The sequence below is a fragment of the Dendrobates tinctorius genome, unplaced genomic scaffold (genome assembly GCF_039654945.1).
Source record: "Dendrobates tinctorius isolate UK_male_01 unplaced genomic scaffold, ASM3965494v1 ptg000022l, whole genome shotgun sequence".
NCBI classification, from domain to species: Eukaryota; Metazoa; Chordata; class Amphibia; order Anura; family Dendrobatidae; genus Dendrobates; species Dendrobates tinctorius.
The window spans coordinates 7,602,870-7,622,501 of record NW_027361690.1 but is presented as its reverse complement, the minus strand read 5'-3'; the positions used below and the strand labels follow the sequence as shown (position 1 = coordinate 7,622,501).

The following is a 19,632-nucleotide window of genomic DNA, read 5'->3' as shown; positions in this document are numbered from 1 at the left end:
ACACCAATACATTGTTAGAAGTTTATCTATTTGTAATAGTTTCAGTTGTATGACACACATAGCACTGTACAAACAGTATTTGAGCTGTATTGACTTACCACTGTAGGTGTAGATAAGTTTAGACTCCATGAATCGCACTTTAAGGTTGTGCAGGACAGCTGGCTCATGTAAATAACTGAGGGCAGTGAGGTCATTTTCTCCTACAAGAATGTCTGGATTTCTAAGAGGAGGTAGACCTTTCTCAATCACATATTTCAAGTCCTACAAGACAGCAATAATACACCAAATTTACTTTTTACTATGTTTAGCTTCATTTCCTGAGTGATCGCTTCATCCTTTTTGACCATCAGTGGCTTTTTTTATAAGCACTTTATTGTTTTTATCATCATCTTTTCTAATGGAGTTTTCTGGTCATTTTTTACTCTCGATTCAACAACTAAGAAACTGCTAGCGTTTTCTGAAGTGAAAATTCTGGGAAAACGTTAAAAAAATGCCTGAGTTTTTCAGGAGATTTTTGGGCCTTCCCACTGAAATATATTGTAAGACGCCTAAAGAATGGTCAGCTTACTTCTTTTAGCCGCTTGGCATCTTTTGAAACCTGAAGCGATTAAAAAACGAAAGTTGTTTTTACATAGAAATGTATACGTTCATTCTATGCATTTTTTTAAGCACTTTTTCAGGTGAAATTCTCCTGAAAAAGATGTTGTGTGCACATATCTAACAGATCCACGATGATGTACCTATATAGCAAATTTATACAGCTGTAGGAAGCTTTAACATGAAATGTAATACATTACATATCATGTCGTTCCATCGGCGTTTTTAATAATGAATTTCATCAGAGATTGATCAGTCTTTTTCCAGATGAAAAAAAAAAACAACGCAAAAGACATGTATGAGTGCATATGGTCCGAATGGATGCACTTGCAGCATGCTGTGTTTATTTTTTTATGCCGAATCGGCATGAGAAAAAAATTTGCATATCTGCACTACCCTATAATATAACATAGGGCAGAGTGGTATATGATAAAACATTAGATAGCACTCGGCCATGTTATACGCTAGTGTGAGAGTACCCTCAAACTCATGTTAAATGGTAGTCATTACACAGCTGCCATCATTTACAGTGATTCTAGCTAATTCCATATAAAGTTTAGCTGCTCTAACAGGATTTTCTTTACATATTCTTATAGTTGCATTTTAAAAGTAAAGGCCATGGTCTGCAAACAATTTACAACACAACAAAGTGATCTCATTGTTCAAAGTCATCAGAAGGGTACAATAAAATTTCCAGGGCATTATATATAACATGCAACACTGTGAAGACAAACATTAAAAAGTGGCTTCAATTTGGCAAAACAGTGTAATACCTAGAACTGGACGCCTATCAAAAATTGCTGACAAGACAAGAAGACAATTGGTCTTGAAAGATGCCAAGAGACCTGCAGCAGCATTAAAGGAGCTGTAGGAATTGTACTCGTTAGGACTGAATGTGAAAACAATCTCCCGTATTCTTAATAAGTCTGGCCTGTGGGGCAGTGTAGCAAGAAGGAAGTATTTTCTTACAAAGAAAATACATGCTCAAAACCCCACATCATTTTTGCCAAAACATGTGGGAAAACGATATGGTCTGATGAGACTGAGGTTGAACTTTTTGTCCATAGTTATAAAAGTTATGTTTGGCACAAAGCCAAAATGGCACATCACCATCAGAACACCATACCCATAGTGAAGCATGGTGGAGGCTGCATTATGTTTTTTGGGGCGGTTTTTCAGTGGAATTAGCGCTTTAGTCAAGGTGGGGAGAATTATTAACAGTTCCAAGTTTCAGTCAATTCTGCAACAATTCCTTCAGGCCTCTGCAAAAGATAATAAGAAGACCAACTGATGATGGTGAGGGGAAACCTGATAGAGGCCGTGCAAATAAGTCAATTGAAATGAAAGGATTAAAATTGCTTGTTAAAATAGCCTTTATTAAAATATATTTGGCTAAAATATGTGATATACAAAATTAGTGCATCAAGCAATAAAACCGCAAAAAATTTACTGAATATATCTATTGAATACATAGGATTATAAAAAAATAATCCAATCAATATAGATTCCACCTTTGCAATTATCTTTTTGCACATTTTGCACAATTTTTGCATATCCAGCACATTTTTTGTATATCCACCACTTCACACACTCCCTACACTGTGCATTATTTGCAGGCATATGCATTTTCTGTGACATCACTTTTTTTCACTTTATATAATTCTTTGCTGCTAAAAATTTGGCTGCTCACTTGGGTTCATTATTATCTGCGACAGGCTTGTGTGGTATAGATAATGATTACTTGAAAATATATATTGATTGGATTAATTATTTTTTTATAATCCTATGTATTAAATAGATATATTCAGTAAATTTTTTGCGGTTTTATTGCTTGATGCACTAATTTTGTATATCATATATTTTTATGTTGTTGAGTCAAATATATTTTAATAAAGGCTATTTTAACAAGCAATTGTAATCCTTTCATTTCAATTGGCTTATTTGCACGGCCTCTATCAGGTTTCCCCTCACCATCCTCAGTTGGTCTTCTTATTGTTCACCGGATGGTCTGCCATCCTACTGTTTGGGAGAGGGCACTTTGTCCATGTAGGTGTTCATCACAATGAATTATTGAGTTTATTTGATTTTATCAATAATTCCCTTCCCTTCTCCTAATTACTCTGCAAAAGATGAATAGGAATTTGACCTTTCAGCAATGACCCTAAGTATAGGTTAAAATCAACAAGAGAATGGTTTGCCAGAAGATCAATGTTTTGGGCTGGCCCAGTCAGAACCTAGCCTGAATTCAATTGAAAATCTGCGGGATAACCTAAAGAGCGCACTGTACACAGTAGATGTCCTCACAATCTGACATATATGGAGCGCTAACTCAAGGAAGAGTACGGAAAGATTGCCAATTATATATGTGCCATGCTGATACACACCTACACAAAAAGACTGAATGCTGTCAAATTCAAAAGGTATTTCAATAAAGTTTTAGTATAAGGGTGTGCATATCTAAGCAATCACATTATTTATCTTTTATTTTTTTCCACCTAAAAATATTTCAGTCTTTTTTTTTCAACTGAATTGTACAAATTATGGGTGACATTGAAGGTGGAAAAAGTTCTGAAATGATATGGCATGATTTTTGACATGGCAAAAACAGGGGTGTGTTCACTTTTTATATCCAATGTATCTGAGAGTTTGTCCGCAAAAAATACACTGAGACGCGAACAGCTCCATAAACTATAATAGGTATGAGTTCTAACTGTGAAAAACGTGTATAGAACTTATATGAGAAAAACTGACATCTGAATGAGTCCTTACAAAAATATTCCAGCCTCCAGCACACAGTTAGATGTAAAACACATCAATTTATGTTTTCGCTGAGTTTACTACATTGTATACAAACTATGCAACACAACATTTTATCATTGTTCCTTACAGTGCCATCTTCCAAGCACAAATGAAGCACACTGTCCCCAATCTTCAAGTCCTTTGTGATCTCAGCAGATCTCCACACCTCATCTGCATCAGGGATCCACACCCGGTTATACTGCAACAAAAGGGAGTGCAATTGGTTAGATTTATGAACTATATATAATGTGACGAGACTGCATTCATTTGATACTTGTGCAAGATTCCGCTTAAATTAATGTATGAACATCGCTGTTACCTTTCTGTCAGCAAATAGCTTAAACAAGACGAGCAAGTTCTATATTACTGGTTTTCTTAAGTTTATCAAAGGCAATTTTGCAATAGATAACTGTCACAATTTCACATTAGTATAAAATGAAGCCCAAGGTGGTTGGCGGCCATGTCATGATTGTCAAATAGATTACAAGGAAAATTGTGTAAATTGATCACTTACTGTTAAAACGGTTGTCACCTTTCAGAAGAGCTTCTCCCTCGACTGCAGTTTATCATAATAAAAAAACCTCTGTTTTACTTACTGGCTCCTGGGACCATTGCTGAGTCCCTGATGCTGATATTGACGTCTGGTATTGACTGCGGTGCAGATTTCACTTCGACAGTGTGGCAGGCAGTCAGAGAGCTCAGCAGCTTGACCCGTGAAGACGAAAAGTCCTCTTAGAGATCACAGATTGGCTGACGCACTGTCAATATGGCTTTAGCACAGCAGCTAATGCGGGACAGCAGGAGCAGCGCTGACCTGGGGATGGTGAGTAAAGAGCAGTTTGTAAAGAGGCTGTGGGGACATTATTCTGTATGTAGAGGAGCTGTGGTGCCATCATACTGTGTGTAGGGAAGCTGTGGGGCCATCATACTGTGTGTAGGGAGGCTAAGGGGCAATCAAACTGTATTTAGGGGACTCTGGGGTCGTAATACACAAGGGATCACAATGCAACACCATTTACTTGTATTACAACATGATGTAGCAGCTACATAAAGCAAACTTTTGCCATATGACTATTGATTTCTGTTTTACCTTGTCGGCCCAGCTTAAATTTAACATTGCAGCACCAGCCCTAACAAGATTTTGCTAAGTGGCCCTGAGCATGATTTTCATTTGAGACCACTGCTCTAGATCCTCCTCCCTCCCTCAAAGCATTTTGAGAGTACTACCTGCCATCTCTTATCACAATGATGGGAAAATCTGTATTTACTTAATACAAGTTTTAAAAGTAAATTGGATGAAATTAATTGATCAGCCCAGGAGGAGAAAGAAGCATTATTCCCCTGATAAGACACATTACAAAGCTTCTTATCTTCACATGTAATATAAGTAAATAAATAAATGACGGTTAAGCCCCCGTTACACATAACGATGTCCCAGCGATCCCACCAACGATCCGATATGATGGGATCGCTGGGACATCGTTAGACAGCCCCTCCAGCGATCAGAACCAGCGACGCTGGACGCTGGTTTCTAAGGTAAACATTGGGTATCTAAGAGCCGCGCGACTCCTGGATACCCGATGTTTACATTAGAAACCAGCGTCGCTGATCGCTGGTCTCTTGCTGCCACACGCAGGGGAGACCAGCGATCGAAAAACGTCCCAGGCCAATCGAGCACGATCACCGTTAACCGGCGGGGGGGGCGGTCGCTGATCCCCGTCACACACAGCGATCTCGCTGGTGAGATCTCTGTGGCGTCACAAAATCAGCGATACTCTTTACAAAAGTATTCAATCCTATCATCCTCACTGTATATAAGCCACTGCACCACCAGTCCTTTCTGGCAGCAGCTTACTACACTCTCCACATTGAAAAAAAAAAACATAAATGCTCTGCTAAGCAAAACATTCATGTGTGAGGGGGAGTTGGGAGAGATAACCGTGAGCCAAAAGAATGGTCAGCCAATCATCATCTAGACATTTTTCTGCACCTCCAATAAGCTCTGTGATAGCAATGATGATTGACATTTATCTATGAATATTCTTAAAAAAAATAAACAATAGTACTCAGGCAAGAAATCATTCAGAAACATTTTACCAGCCAAACGTTTGTTGTGGTCGAAATGGTCTATTTTCTTTAAGCTTAGCCTATTGTGTATGGTCACCTTTATCTCATTGACTTTTGATGTGTATGTTTTTGTATTTTTTTTAATACTCCAAACTCTAACACAAGCAGCGTCACAGTACATCACATGGTGGGAAGGGGTGAAACAGCTGGGATCTGATTTAATTATTCAACCACAGATGTTAGTGCTGGAAAGGGGCTGTCAACCACGGCCACCCTCCTGCTATTATCGATACATACAACTCTGCGCTGTTAACGTACATTTCAAAATACGTTAAAGGGTAGAAATGCTTCAATGTTGGCAACTACTTGCTTTTTCAAAATTGTTTTAAAAAGTAAATGAGCAAAAATGATATAGTTTAAGAATTATACATTATGGCTACCAGCAGCCTTAAAAATAAAATGCTAATAAGCCTGTTGTTTCTGGCCAATATCCTTTAAGATCTGGACAACTCCATTGGTAAATGGAACAGTTCATGAGAATATCAATTCTTCAAAAGCCCAGCCTAACAAGTCAACAATAAGCTGTTTACACAATCGGGCACATTATGGTACACCCGCCCTCCGGTAAAAGAAGGTATGCACATCACACTTTTCAGTGAAATGTACTGGGAAGTAGGAAATCACACACTCCATTGTCTCTAAATTAGTCATGCTCCAAATCCCATACTGAATCCTATACATAATATTTTTATCCACCAAAAACAGACTGCCTTGTTACTAGTATGTTTGGAATTGTACATGTACAGTGGGGAAAAAAAGTATTTAGTCAGTCAGCAATAGTGCAAGTTCCACCACTTAATAAGATGAGAGGCGTCTGTAATTTACATCATAGGTAGACCTCAACTATGGGAGACAAACTGAGAAAAAAAAATCCAGAAAATCACATTGTCTGTTTTTTTTTCATTTTATTTGCATATTATGGTGGAAAATAAGTATTTGGTCAGAAACAAAATTTCATCTCAATACTTTGTGATATATTCTTTGTTGGCAATGACAGAGGTCAAACGTTTTCTGTAAGTCTTCACAAGGTTGCCACACACTGTTGTTGGTATGTTGGCCCATTCCTCCATGCAGACCTCCTCTAGAGCAGTGATGTTTTTGGCTTTTCGCTTGGCAACACGGACATTCAACTCCCTCCAAAGGTTTTCTATAGAGTTGAGATCTGGAGACTGGCTAGGCCACTCCAGGACCTTGAAATGCTTCTTACGAAGCCACTCCTTCATTGCCCTGGCGGTGTGCTTTGGATCATTGTCATGTTGAAAGACCCAGCCACGTTTCATCTTCAATGCCCTTGCTGATGGAAGGAGGTTTGCACTCAAAATCTCACGATACATGGCCCCATGCATTCTTTCATGTACCCGGATCAGTCGTCCTGGCCCCTTTGCAGAGAAACAGCCCCAAAGCATGATGTTTCCACCACCATGCTTTACAGTAGGTATGGTGTTTGATGGATGCAACTCAGTATTCTTTTTCCTCCAAACACGACAAGTTGTGTTTCTACCAAACAGTTCCAGTTTGGTTTCATCAGACCATAGGACATTCTCCCAAAACTCCTCTGGATCATCCAAATGCTCTCTAGCAAACTTCAGACGGGCCCGGACATGTACAGGCTTAAGCAGTGGGACACGTCTGGCACTGCAGGATCTGAGTCCATGGTGGCGTAGTGTGTTACTTATGGTAGGCCTTGTTACATTGGTCCCAGCTCTCTGCAGTTCATTCACTAGGTCCCCCCCGCGTGGTTCTGGGATTTTTGCTCACCGTTCTTGTGATCATTCTGACCCCACGGGGTGGGATTTTGCGTGGAGCACCAGATCGAGGGAGATTATCAGTGGTCTTGTATGTCTTCCATTTTCTAATTATTGCTCCCACAGTTGATTTCTTCACTCCAAGCTGGTTGGCTATTGCAGATTCAGTCTTCCCAGCCTGGTGCAGGGCTACAATTTTGTTTCTGGTGTCCTTTGACAGCTCTTTGGTCTTCACCATAGTGGAGTTTGGAGTCAGACTGTTTGAGGGTGTGCACAGGTGTCTTTTTATACTGATAACAAGTTTAAACAGGTGCCATTACTACAGGTAATGAGTGGAGGAAAGAGGAGACTCTTAAAGAAGAAGTTACAGGTCTGTGAGAGCCAGAAATCTTGATTGCTTGTTTCTGACCAAATACTTATTTTCCACCATAATATGCAAATAAAATGAAAAAAAAACAGACAATGTGATTTTCTGGATTTTTTTTTCTCAGTTTGTCTCCCATAGTTGAGGTCTACCTATGATGTAAATTACAGATGCCTCTCATCTTTTTAAGTGGTGGAACTTGCACTATTGCTGACTGACTAAATACTTTTTTTCCCCACTGTATATACATGCGGCCTAGACTGTTTTCACACCACAAGATACAGCAGCATGGAACATAATTAAAAAAAAAAAAATATATATATATATATATACACACACACACACACACAATTACTAATAATATTAATTAAGAATAGCACTGTACTGACTGCACATACATGGGAAATCATCTTGGCATCTGTCAGGTTTTGCCATTGCCCATTTTACCACTCCAGTGAGCCTAATGGTCTTATAGAAACTATGCCATGCCCATCATTCATAAGATCGTTGCAGCAAACTGTATGGCATGGTACTGAGGCCAGGGATTGGCTGTAAGAGTAATGTAAAGGATGGACATGATGTTCTGCTCTTAGCCAATTTCTGAAAAATGCTGGACAACCCCTTTAAACACAAGAAAACAAGACCCCACATAACAGCAGCAAAATAATTACATAAATAAAACATAAAAATCTGCTTAATGCCAAAAAAGCCAAACCTTAAAAAAGGCATCCCATTAATTTTTTCCCATAAGTCTGAGTATATGTGTAAATATTGTAGTGTCTTCTACCCGTCTTCCTTGGATCTAGCGACCGTTCCACAACTCTTCTGAGCGACGTCACTGCTCTTTAGACAAACTGCGCTCTGCATTACCTGATAGTGGCTTTTGCAATGTAAAGCTATGGAGAATCAGAATGAGGGTCTATAGGTCTATACTGTAAAATAGACTTCGGGCTCACACATAGGACATTAAATGATCTGGATAGTCTGAAGAGCAGAGACATCATTAAGAAGAGGAGCAGAAAGGTGCTGGTCCTGGGGAAGGCGGTATTAGATGAGTATATTAACACAGAGACAGTACACTACATACACATATACACAGTTTTAGAGAAAAGTTATAATGGGAGACTTATTTAAGGATTAAATCTAAATCAGCAAAGTGGCCCACCATTCTCCATATTCCTAGGAGTAACATGTCAGAACCTTACTGTTCATAGAATGCTAGCATATTACATTGCTACAATATAGCAAATGAGAAAATAACTAAAATAAACAGCTCCACCACAGCTGCTCTTCTGTGGTGCTGCTGGCTACTGAATAGAAATGTTAGGAAATAGCACATAAAACCAATTAACTGACATTTCACATGGCTGGTTTATGCGTTTTAGTGCAAAGAATTTCAGTCTTAGCTTTTGCATTGGTGAAACAGCTTATGATAATGCAGGAAATTCCCAACGTGTAAAATTAATAATATTATTGGTTTCATGTTTCTAACAGTAAACACAGTTCCGGGACATCATGGGACAGAATCAGTGACGTATGTCACATTGCTACAATAAAAAGAACAGAATAACCATAGATCAGTAGGCTGGCCAACATTTTCTAGGTGCCTCTAATCTTACCTTTTGCAGGTTGGTATGAAGCATTAAGTGTTCTCCCTCAGCTCCTGTCTGGCACTGACAAGTGGCCGTTGTGAGCTTGGCATATCCTGGATAACACTTTATATGTTGCAGTCATGAGAACACCTGTGCAGTCTGCTCCCTTAATTACCTAGCTAAATATTATAATCCCTTCAGCTTTTTTATGGCTTTAGTGTGACATCCTTTACATCACTGATTAGCTGTCAGTTGTGTTACTGTTTAGTTAAGAAGCTACAAAAAGGTCAAGTCTATAAAAGTCTATGGCTGATAACAGAAATTGAAAATGCATCTCTCATACTCATACTGTATTTATGGAAATTTCAATTAATGTTCTGACACATAATAACATTAATTTTATAATATCTGACAGATGTTTTTTATTATAATTGAATTGTATTAAGTTTTTCAGAGTAGTATTACAGAACAAAAAGGACAATCAAAAACCTTCAATACAAGAACACATTTCTTAAGATAGCGAGAATGGATGCAATTTCTAGCGATAAACAAATTAATCATCAATATTGAGTATGCACAACGTAATAAGTTTATATCTAAATATATAGCTTAAACAAAAACATCGACCCTACAAGACACCGAGACAGAAGTTGGGGAGGGAGGAAGTAAAACCTATATTTATTATATGACCCATAGCAATTAATTTTCGCGGCATTTATTCATAGTCTCTCTGAACCAAATACGTATCCCAAGGAGTTCAAACTGCATTGAAATTACCAATAGTATTATTCAACGTAGCCATGAGATATTCCATACTTCGAATATCTTGTATTTGCAACTGGAGTTCAGTATTCAAAGGGGGATGAATCGACTTCCACTTACAGGCTATCAAACATCTGGCAGCCGTTGCTATACGTAATAAAAGCTTTACAACCTAGTTGAAATGGTTATATATTGAGTAAATAAAATTTTGGACCCAAGAGGATGTGATGGCCTGTGATTTTACAAATCAGAGACTTGACATATTCCCAGAAGACTAGAATATATGGGCATGACCAAAACAAATGAGGCCGGTCACCTTCTGCATTTCCACATCTCCAACAACAACTAGGGATGGCAGGGTTGAGTTTATACAGGAACGAAGGAGTATGATTCCAAAACTTGTGTAGTTTATACTGGTTTTCCCTGTAAGTGTAACATGTAGAAGTTTTGACTTTGTTTTTCCAGATCTCCTGCCAAATATAAGGTGGAAGAGGTTCTCCCAAAAAACCTTCCCATTTACTCATATTTAGGGTGCTCATCTGGATAAGGATTAATTAATATCTGATAAATATCCAATATATTTGTAACACCTGCTCTACACAATCTTTCATAATATGTGGGGTAAGAGACTTTAAAGGTGGAATAAAGGTAATGCATGTAGTGTCTGATCTGCAAGTACCTGTAATGACAGTTAGTCGGTAGGTTATGCCTGGTGTATAACGAGTTAAAAGGTAATAAGGTTCTGGAGTGCATATCCACTATATCTGCAAAGCAGAAAAGTTGCTTGTTAAACCATGGCTTTGTCTGATTATTATTAAGCCTATCTGCTATCGCTGGATTAAATAGGAATTAAGTCAAAGAGAACGCTCTGATTTTAGTAGAAGTTTTTTGGAGCATTGATCCCAAGTTGTTTTGGTAAAGGTTATTGGGCCCAGCATATGTGACTCTAACTTATTGGAAGAGGTTCTCCAAAAGGTAGGAGTTAGGGTGTACTGTGGCTAACCAATGTTTCTCAACTCCCAACCATTTAGAAAATGCTCTAAGATTGTACCACGCTGGGATATGCAGAAGATGAGCCACCCAATAGTACTTGATGATATCAGAGACACACAGTTCTCCTTTAGATTTTCTCGCTAGTATAATTTGATTTTTATTCCTATGCCTTTTACGTGCCCAAATAAAATGAAGAATAAATGACTGAACATTAAGTAGTTCCCCAAAAGGGACACAAACGGGCAGGGATTCAAACAGGTATAAGAGTTTAGGAAGTATGGTCATTTTGACAGCTGAGATTCTTCCGAACAGAGATAGCGAAAGCTTGTTCCATATATTAAGTAATCGCCTAAGTTCCAGAACTAATTTTAGATAATTATGCTGGTATAATGTTTAATAGTTAGAGGACAGTTAAACCCCTACTAGACATGTTAGGGAGGAGTCTTTCCATCTGTAATTATAATTTCCCTTTAGTGGATTTAACATGGAATCTGAGAGATTTAGAGGGAGGCTTTTGTTTTGTTATTGTTAACTTTGTAGCCTGACAGTTGGCCAAACTTCCCAAAAGAGTATGCAGATTAGGGGCAGTGATACGCAGTTATGTTAGTGTCAGTAGAACATCATCTGCAAATAGAGAATTTGAATTCCCTGTCCTTTACCACTACTCCATGACTGTTTGGGTCAAGGTGTCAGACCCCATTTTCGAAACTAGACCTCTCAAGGAACTTCACAGAAGTTTATAACGTTGGGCTGTAAAAATTAAAAAAAAAAAAATCACACTTTCCAAACAAAAATGTTATTTTAGTTTAAAATTTTGCATTTTCATGAGGGTAACAGGAAAAAATTGCGCCATACAGTTTGTTGAGCAACTTCTCCTGAGTACACCGATACCCCAAATGTGAGGGAATACTACTTTTGAGGCACAGTGTAAAACTTAGAAGGGAAGAGGCACCACATTGGAGTTCAGATTTTGTTGGAATGGTTTGAGGGTGCCATTTCACATTGGCCCCTGAGGTATTAGAACTACAGAAAATCCCCCATATAAGAATTAATTTTACAAACTACACTGTCAAATGAATTCATCTAGGGATGCAGTGATCATATTGACACATATTGCTTCACAGAATTTTATACCATTGAGCGGTGAAGAAAGAATAAATTACACTTTTACCACTAAATGTTGTTTTAGCCCCACGTTTTTAATTTTTCTAAGGGCTAACAAGAAATGTTTTTACAACAAAATGAAGTCCATTTTTTCCTGTGTGCGCCAATACCCTATATGTAATCTGGAAATTTTTTTCAGGCACAGTGCAAAGCTCAGAAGGTAAGCAGCGCCATACTATAGTGCAGATTTTACTGTTATGGTTTGTGGGTGCCATGACACACTGGCAGAGCCCCTGAGGTGCCCAAACAGGAGAATCCCCATAAGTGACCCCATTTTACAAATTACACCTCTCTAAAAATTCATCTAGGGGTGCAATGATCATATTGACACCACGGGTGTGTCACAGAATTTTATACCTTTGGGTTGTGAAGAAAAAATAACTGCATTTTTACCACACAAATTTTGTTTTAGCCCCAGATTTAACATTTTCACTTAAGAAGTGGGTGAAAATGGCACCATAATTGTCCCACAATTTCTACTGAACATGGCATTACTCCATATGTGCTGTACAGTACTGCTTAGCCATATTGAGAGACTCAGGAGGGATGGAGCTCCATTTTCCTCCTGGAGATCAGATTTTCCTAGAATAGTTTACGGACTCTGTACACAGAGTCCCTAATTGCTAGAAGAGCAGAACCCCCCTCAAGTGACCCTATTTTGGAAATTATACCCCTTTGGGAATTTATGAACAGGTGTAGTGATGATTTTGAATCCATGGGTGTTTACCAGAAAAAAAGCAGCAGTGGATGTTGCCAAGTGAAAATTGCAAATTGCCGTTGTAGTGACCAGAGTAACTGGTGTACGCTGTAATGACCAGTACGTTATTCCCAGTGTCATGGTCGAGTACAAGGTTTATTTTCTGCTGTCTTCACTCTGGACTGGTCATGCGGGGGTCAATCTACTCGGCCTCGTTCTGGAGCTAGCTGGGCTATTTCAGTCCATCACAGCCTGCTGACCAGTGTTAGCACTTACTTTGGGGTTTCTATCTAAATCTCCATGTGACATGATTCAAATGAAACCCCTGAGGGATCCATTCAATATAATGAGGCAGCAGAGTTACTCTGGACTGTCTATCTGGCCTCCGTTCGGCGTTGTCCTTCTTTTCATAAGTGCACAAAACTGTGGCCGATGGCTCCCTTATGCAATCCTAATAAGACAGACACTGCCAGATCACAGGTCCTATGGCATCCACAGTGCCTCCCATCTGACTCCTTATAAGGAATCTTCTGCGGGGGGGTTTCGTTTAAATTTTGTATTTCAGAGATTTAAACGGAAACCCCGATGTAAGCGCTCAGTGCAGAGCGGAGGATAAATGTGCCCCAAGCCTTACTGTGATCTTTGGTAGGCAGAATGGAAAAAATCAACAGCAGGTGAAGAATTGGTTTTATTTATTTTTTTATGCTGTTCCTCATGCAGTATGATTAGGCGACTTTATATCGGGTTTTTGTTTGGCTGCTGTCACACACTAAAAAAAGGCTTTTTATTGTAAAAAAATAGTTTTTGCATTACCATATTTTGAGAGCTATCGCTTTTACATATTTTGGCCCACAGAGTCATGTGAGGGCTTGTTTTTTGCAGGACAAGCTGACATTTGTATTGGTAGCATTTTCAGACATGACATTTTTTGATCGCTTTCTATTCCGATTTTTGTAAGGCAGAATGAACAAAAACCAGCAATTCAGGAATTTTTTTTATGTCATTCAGTGTGTAGTAAAATTGATAAGGCAGTTTTATTCTTTGGGTCATGACGAATACAGCGATACCACAGTTATTTCTTTTTTCTGATTTGGTGCTTTTATGCAATAAAAACTATTTTATAGAGAAAATAATTATTTTTGCATTGCTTTATTCTGAGACCTATAATTTTTTTTATTTTTCCATTGATGGAGCTGTATGGAGGCTTGTTTCTTTGTGGGACAAGATGACATTTTCAGTGGTGCCTTGTTTATTTATATTGGTCTTTTTGATCGCATTTTATTCTACTTTTTGTTCGGTGGTATGGTAAAGCATTGTTTTTTGCCTTGCTCTATATTTTTTATGGTGTTCACTAAAGGGGTTAACTAGTTGGACAGTTTCATAGGTTGTGTCGTTGCGGACGTGGCAATACCAAATGTGTACTTTTATTGATTTTTTTCATGCAAATATTTATTCATGGGTACAATATATTTTGATTATTATATTTTTAAAATATTTTTACAATTTATTTTTTTTAATTTTTTCCTATGTCCCACTATGGGACATTCATTTTTTGCAGGCTGATTGCTTTTATAGCATGAAGATGCAGCAGCTTCCCTATGCTATACAAACTGTCAGCACTGCACTGACAAAGTTACTCGGAGCATGATCCAGCAACTTTGTTAGCTCTGGTGACCCGGATGTCACCATGGCAACGATCGGGACCCCGCGTGACGCCGCGGGGTCTTCGATCCCAGGGCCACAATCCCTTTGCCGGCTCTCGAAATGCTGAAATTGACTTAGTTCACAGCATTTAGGGGGTTAAAGTGCCGTGAGAGGTGTGGGACTGCTCCTGGCACTTAGTGCAGGGTGTCAGCTGTTAAAAATCAGCTGACAACCGGCAACGATCGTGCACACACAGCCCGTGTGTGCGCAAAATCTCTGGGACGTATCCATGTGTCCTAGGTCAGATAGACCAGGGTCACAGGGACGTATGGATACGTCCAATTTCAGAAAGGGGTTAAGTACCTCATATAATTCTTCCTGAGTATTTGCTTTATTAAGTGAAGATATGTCCTATATGGAAAGGTTAGGGGAGATTACATTCCTGCAGGAAGGTTTAGATAATTATCCTCCTCTTTTCTGAGTTAGGAAGAAGAGTATCCTGAAGAGAGTATAATTTGGATAAATAATCATGGTAAATCCTGTCAATTTTATCGGGATCATATATGATTGTCTCTGTTATTTTTAAGTGCTGATATAGATATTTTTTAATTAAACAAACCAATAAATAGTTAAAAAAATTTACATAAAAAAGGGTTAAAAAGATTAAAACAATATTTGTCACGTACACACTTCTCAGCATGTGACGGGGAGTGTTCCTGCACCTCTCACTCAATCCAGATTTCAGCTTGTGTTTTAGGCTATAAAGTGTGCATAACTCACACCCCGACACATTCAGCACACACAGATTTCTTAACACGCAGCCACCACTTATCAAACACATGGGATGATGAGTCCCCAAAATATGCTACTGGCAAACAATCAAAAGTTCACATACTCTCTCTGAGGCCATGTTTTCTTTTAGAGCATACAAGGGTCAAACTTATTAAAGATTTCAAGCTTTAGTAGATCGTATATACTCAAGTATATCCCGACCCAAAAATAAGCCGAGGCACCAAATTTTCCTGCAAAAAATTGGGAAAACTTACTGACTTGATTATAAGCCTGGTATGCATGGCCCCCTCATCGCTATCCTTGTATTCATGGCCCCCTCATCCCCATTCTTGCATTCATGGCCCCCTCATTCCTATCCTGGTATGCTTGACCCCCTCATCCCTAGCCTGGTATGCATGGCCCCCTCATCCCTAGCCTGGTATGCATGGCCCGCTCATCCCTATCCTGGCATGCATGGCCCCTTCATCCCTATACTGGTATGCATGGCCCCCTCATCCCTATACTGGTATGCATGGCCCCCTCAACGCTATCCTGGTATACATGGCCACCCATCAGAAAAACATTTAAAAAAAAACATCCTACTTACCTCTCCTGCGCTCCCTGGCAGCATCTTGTTCCGATGCCAGCAGCTGATTTATGCTTGTAAGTAGCGCCTGGCAGTGATGTCATGCGCTGTTTACAAATAGAGGACAGCTGCCGGAATACTTACTACTACACCAGGACTATGGGCGTGGAGAGCAGTGAATACTCATTGCTCTTTAAAGGGAACCCTGTCACCTGTTTTGCCCGCTATAAGATGCAGCAACTGCCTTTCAGGGATTATCTACAGCATTTAATAATGCTGTAGATAAGCCCCGGTCCGACATGCAAGATAAGATAAATAAGTTTTAATATACTCACCCAGGGGGGCGGTCCGATGCAGCCCAGTCCGATGGGTGTTTCAGGTCCTGGTCCAGCGCCTCCCACCTTCTTGCGATGCCGCCTTCCTGCAGTGCGCAGGTACCAGGAGAGGTCAGAGGCCCAGCGACTGCGCACTGCAGTACTTTGCTCTGCCCTCAACAGGGCAGAGAAGTACGTCTGTGCAGAAGTGCGATGCCAGGAGCGATGAAGCAAGCAGGAGGATGGCGTCGCAAGAAGATGGGAGGTGCCAGACCCAGACCTGCGACACCCATCGGACCGCCCCCCTGGGTGAGTATAACAAAACTTTTTTTTCTTATCTTTCAGGTTGGACAATGCTGTCGATAAGCCCTGAAAGGCAGTGGCCGCATCTTATCGTGGCCAAAACAGGTGTCAGGTGCACTTTAATAATGAGCAGAGTAACCTCAGGCTCTGGCTTGCTGCAGTGGCCGGGCAGTCACGTGTGCCCGCTACTAAAGGGAATAAATATTCACTGCTCTCCATGCCTATGTGAGTTGAAAGCAGTGAATATTCATTCCCTTAAGTAGCGGGCACACGTGATCGTCCGGCTGCTGCTTGAAGCCTGTGACTGCGACTACTATGCCCGCTGTTAAAGAGAAATGAATATTCACTGCTCTCCAAGCCCATAAGTGAATATTCATTTCTCTGTAGTAGCGGGCACAGGTGTTAGCTGCAGCAGCCGGTTTCCTGCCTCCTGTGACCTGCTGCTTCGCCACTGTCACTCTCCCTCCATCTTGTGGGACCCTCACTCAAGTATAAGCAGAGGGGGGCTTTTTTAGCATAAAAATGTGCTGAAAAACCCGGCTTATACTCGAGTATATATGATAAAAATATACAGTGCTTACAATAAAACGATATAAAAAGGTAAAAATAAAAATGACACAAATATGCAAAACAGTTTTAAAATAAAAGCAGAGAAATATCTAAATATTTCCGTCTACAGTTATCTTTTGTTTTCCTTGAGGGAAGGAGAAGTGAATTATGGATCACATCAGCCACCCAGGCCACCCTCACAAGCGAACACCTTTTTGTGACACCAAGCTTTTTATAGTCCTAACCATAGGCTCATATTTACAGGATGATCCAGTTTGGCCTCTTTAAAAGATGCTATGTATAAATAGACAATGGACTGTGGCATTTCAAATGTCCTGTGTTTTCCTCCCGATCTCTCTATATAGACAATAGGAAACATTATTTCCTAGCTACAAACCATCTGCCAGCTCTTTGAAGCTGCCATGCTTGATACCTCTAGCATTCTCCGAGGAGATTTCCCCCTTGTGGAGGAGTTCCTGCAATAAAAGCAGGCAGATGCTTTCTCCTCAACCAGTTATTTTACTGACATTAGGGTCCCGTTTCATCTAGCGACGACCAGCGATCCCGACGATACGACCTGGTAAGGATCACTGGTGCGTTGCTAAATGGTCGCTAGTAAGCTGCCAAACAGGCAGATCTCTTCAGCGACGCAGCAACGATCCGTCGATCCGTATAACAACCTCGGCGGTCATTGGCACCTTGTTACACAGAAGCTTTCTGACGATTCCCGCCTGCGTCCCTGAGTTCTGCTTTATTCAGGACATTCGAGCACGATCAGCAATATCCAGCAGGGGGGCCGCTCGCCGCTGCGTACACACGTAGCGAGATCGCTGTTGTGTCACAAAATCGGTGACGCTTCAGCGAACTTGCTATGTGAGACATAGGCTTTAGAGTTTACTTTACAATTACATACTTCCGTCACATTCCTTTAAAGGCCCTTTTAGATTTAGCGATGCACCAGCGATCTGACCCGGTCAGGATCGCTGGTGCATCGCTAAATGATCGCTAATGAGCTGTCACACAGGCTGATCTCACAGCAGTGCAGCAGCGACGCAGCGCACGATACTCACCTTTCACACACAGCGATCCTGACGTCCTCCCGCCCGCCTCCATGCGTCGCTCGTCGGCGCCAGCAGGAAGCTGACAACGAGAAATGGAGCGGGACATTCTCGCGCAATCAGCGATGGACAGCGGGGGAGCCGGTTGGAGGTAAGTATCACACATAGCGATATCGCTATAACGTCACAAAATCGGTGACGTTATAGCGATATCGCTAGCGATATCGCTATGTGTAAAACCCCCTTAAGTTTTGAAGTTTTTCCCTATCCATTGAACTTCCCGATTGCTAGGGGTCTGAACTCTACCGATTTCAAGAAGCGGGGCTTAGAAGTGTGAATGGAATGTGGATTAGTTGTTATTGGAATGCCAGACACCAGCCAAGAACAATGCTCCGCTATCTCTGGCAATCACATTTAGAGTAAATGGAGCAGCAATGCAAGTGACCAACAAACTTTCAGTTCACATGTGGCTGTTCAGAGTTCCCGTTCTTGGGCTCAAGAGTGGTGTGAACAGGAACTATGCCTTTTATATGTCACAATTTCCTATATCTATATTATTTATCTGCTTACTTTTCTTTAATTTTTCATTTACGTTAATCATTTCTACTTATTTAGATTGACATTTTAAGAGTTTCTAAACCAACTACCACTTTTTTTTTTAGCAGAGATATAAATTGAAGTTCCTCGGTTTAATGCTAATTTATAACTAGGTCTTCCACCTAAGATGTTGCATTTAAAAAACTAGTGTCTTTCTATAGTCGAAAGAAGTGCATGGAGGCAACTTCTAACCCTGCATCATCTATAGCTATGCCTTTGTTCCATACAATTATGCGCTCAACTTAAATATAGAAATATAGAATTAATTGGTTGTCTCAGAACAGTGTGATTGTAATGAGGGAGCACTACTGTATACAGTGAAGGAAATAATTATTTGATCCCTTGCTGATTTTGTAAAGTTTCCCACTGAAAAGACATTGTGAGGCAGTGACCGCTGTTATATGCGAGGGTCGCTATGTGTCCCCCAGGATGCGCACAGAAGCGTATTGAGGCTACAGGAGTGCATTGCATCACAAGCATAGCTGTGATTGCAATGCAAAATAAAAGCTAGTGTTGGTCTTGGGCAAGCTATTTGTCCAAAGCAGATTTAAGAAAACCTGCTATGGGCTTTTATTTTTGAAGTGGAATACAGGATGGTAGTTTGGCGTTCCGCTTCCTCCCCGGCCGAGTTTTGCATGTGGCCTATGGCCACAGGTTTCTTGTAAAGACCCCTGCAGCACAGGGTTAAGTGTGTCAGTTTTTGGCTTCCAAGTGTGCAGAGCAGAAGGCTCTGCATAGTTCAGCCTGTGGGACGCAACACAGAGCCAAGCAGAGCCAAAAGGCCTTGCACCCCTCAGCGTACACGGCGGTGCAGTCGCCCACGGCGAGCGGTCTCGGTTGCAGACTGTCTTGTATCCTGGCTGCGATACGGAGGATACTATTTACTTTCTTGTTTTATGAGTATGCTGACTAAAAAAATAGACTTTTGTTTTGAACTTTCCTGGGTCACTGCCTGTCTGTCACATTCCAC

At 40.4% G+C, this 19,632-nt stretch overlaps 1 protein-coding gene across 1 annotated transcript in view; it reads right to left on the bottom strand.

Moving 5' to 3' along the window:
• MYO5C (myosin VC) overlaps nt 1–19,632 on the bottom strand; it is a 483,348-nt gene that overhangs the window by 420,625 nt on the left and 43,091 nt on the right. The window contains exons 2-3 of the mRNA XM_073568417.1: nt 3,485–3,595; nt 99–261 (exon numbers count right to left, since the gene is read on the bottom strand). Of these exons, the coding sequence (XP_073424518.1) occupies nt 99–261; nt 3,485–3,595 (274 nt within the window). The remainder of the gene's footprint in view (nt 1–98; nt 262–3,484; nt 3,596–19,632) is intronic.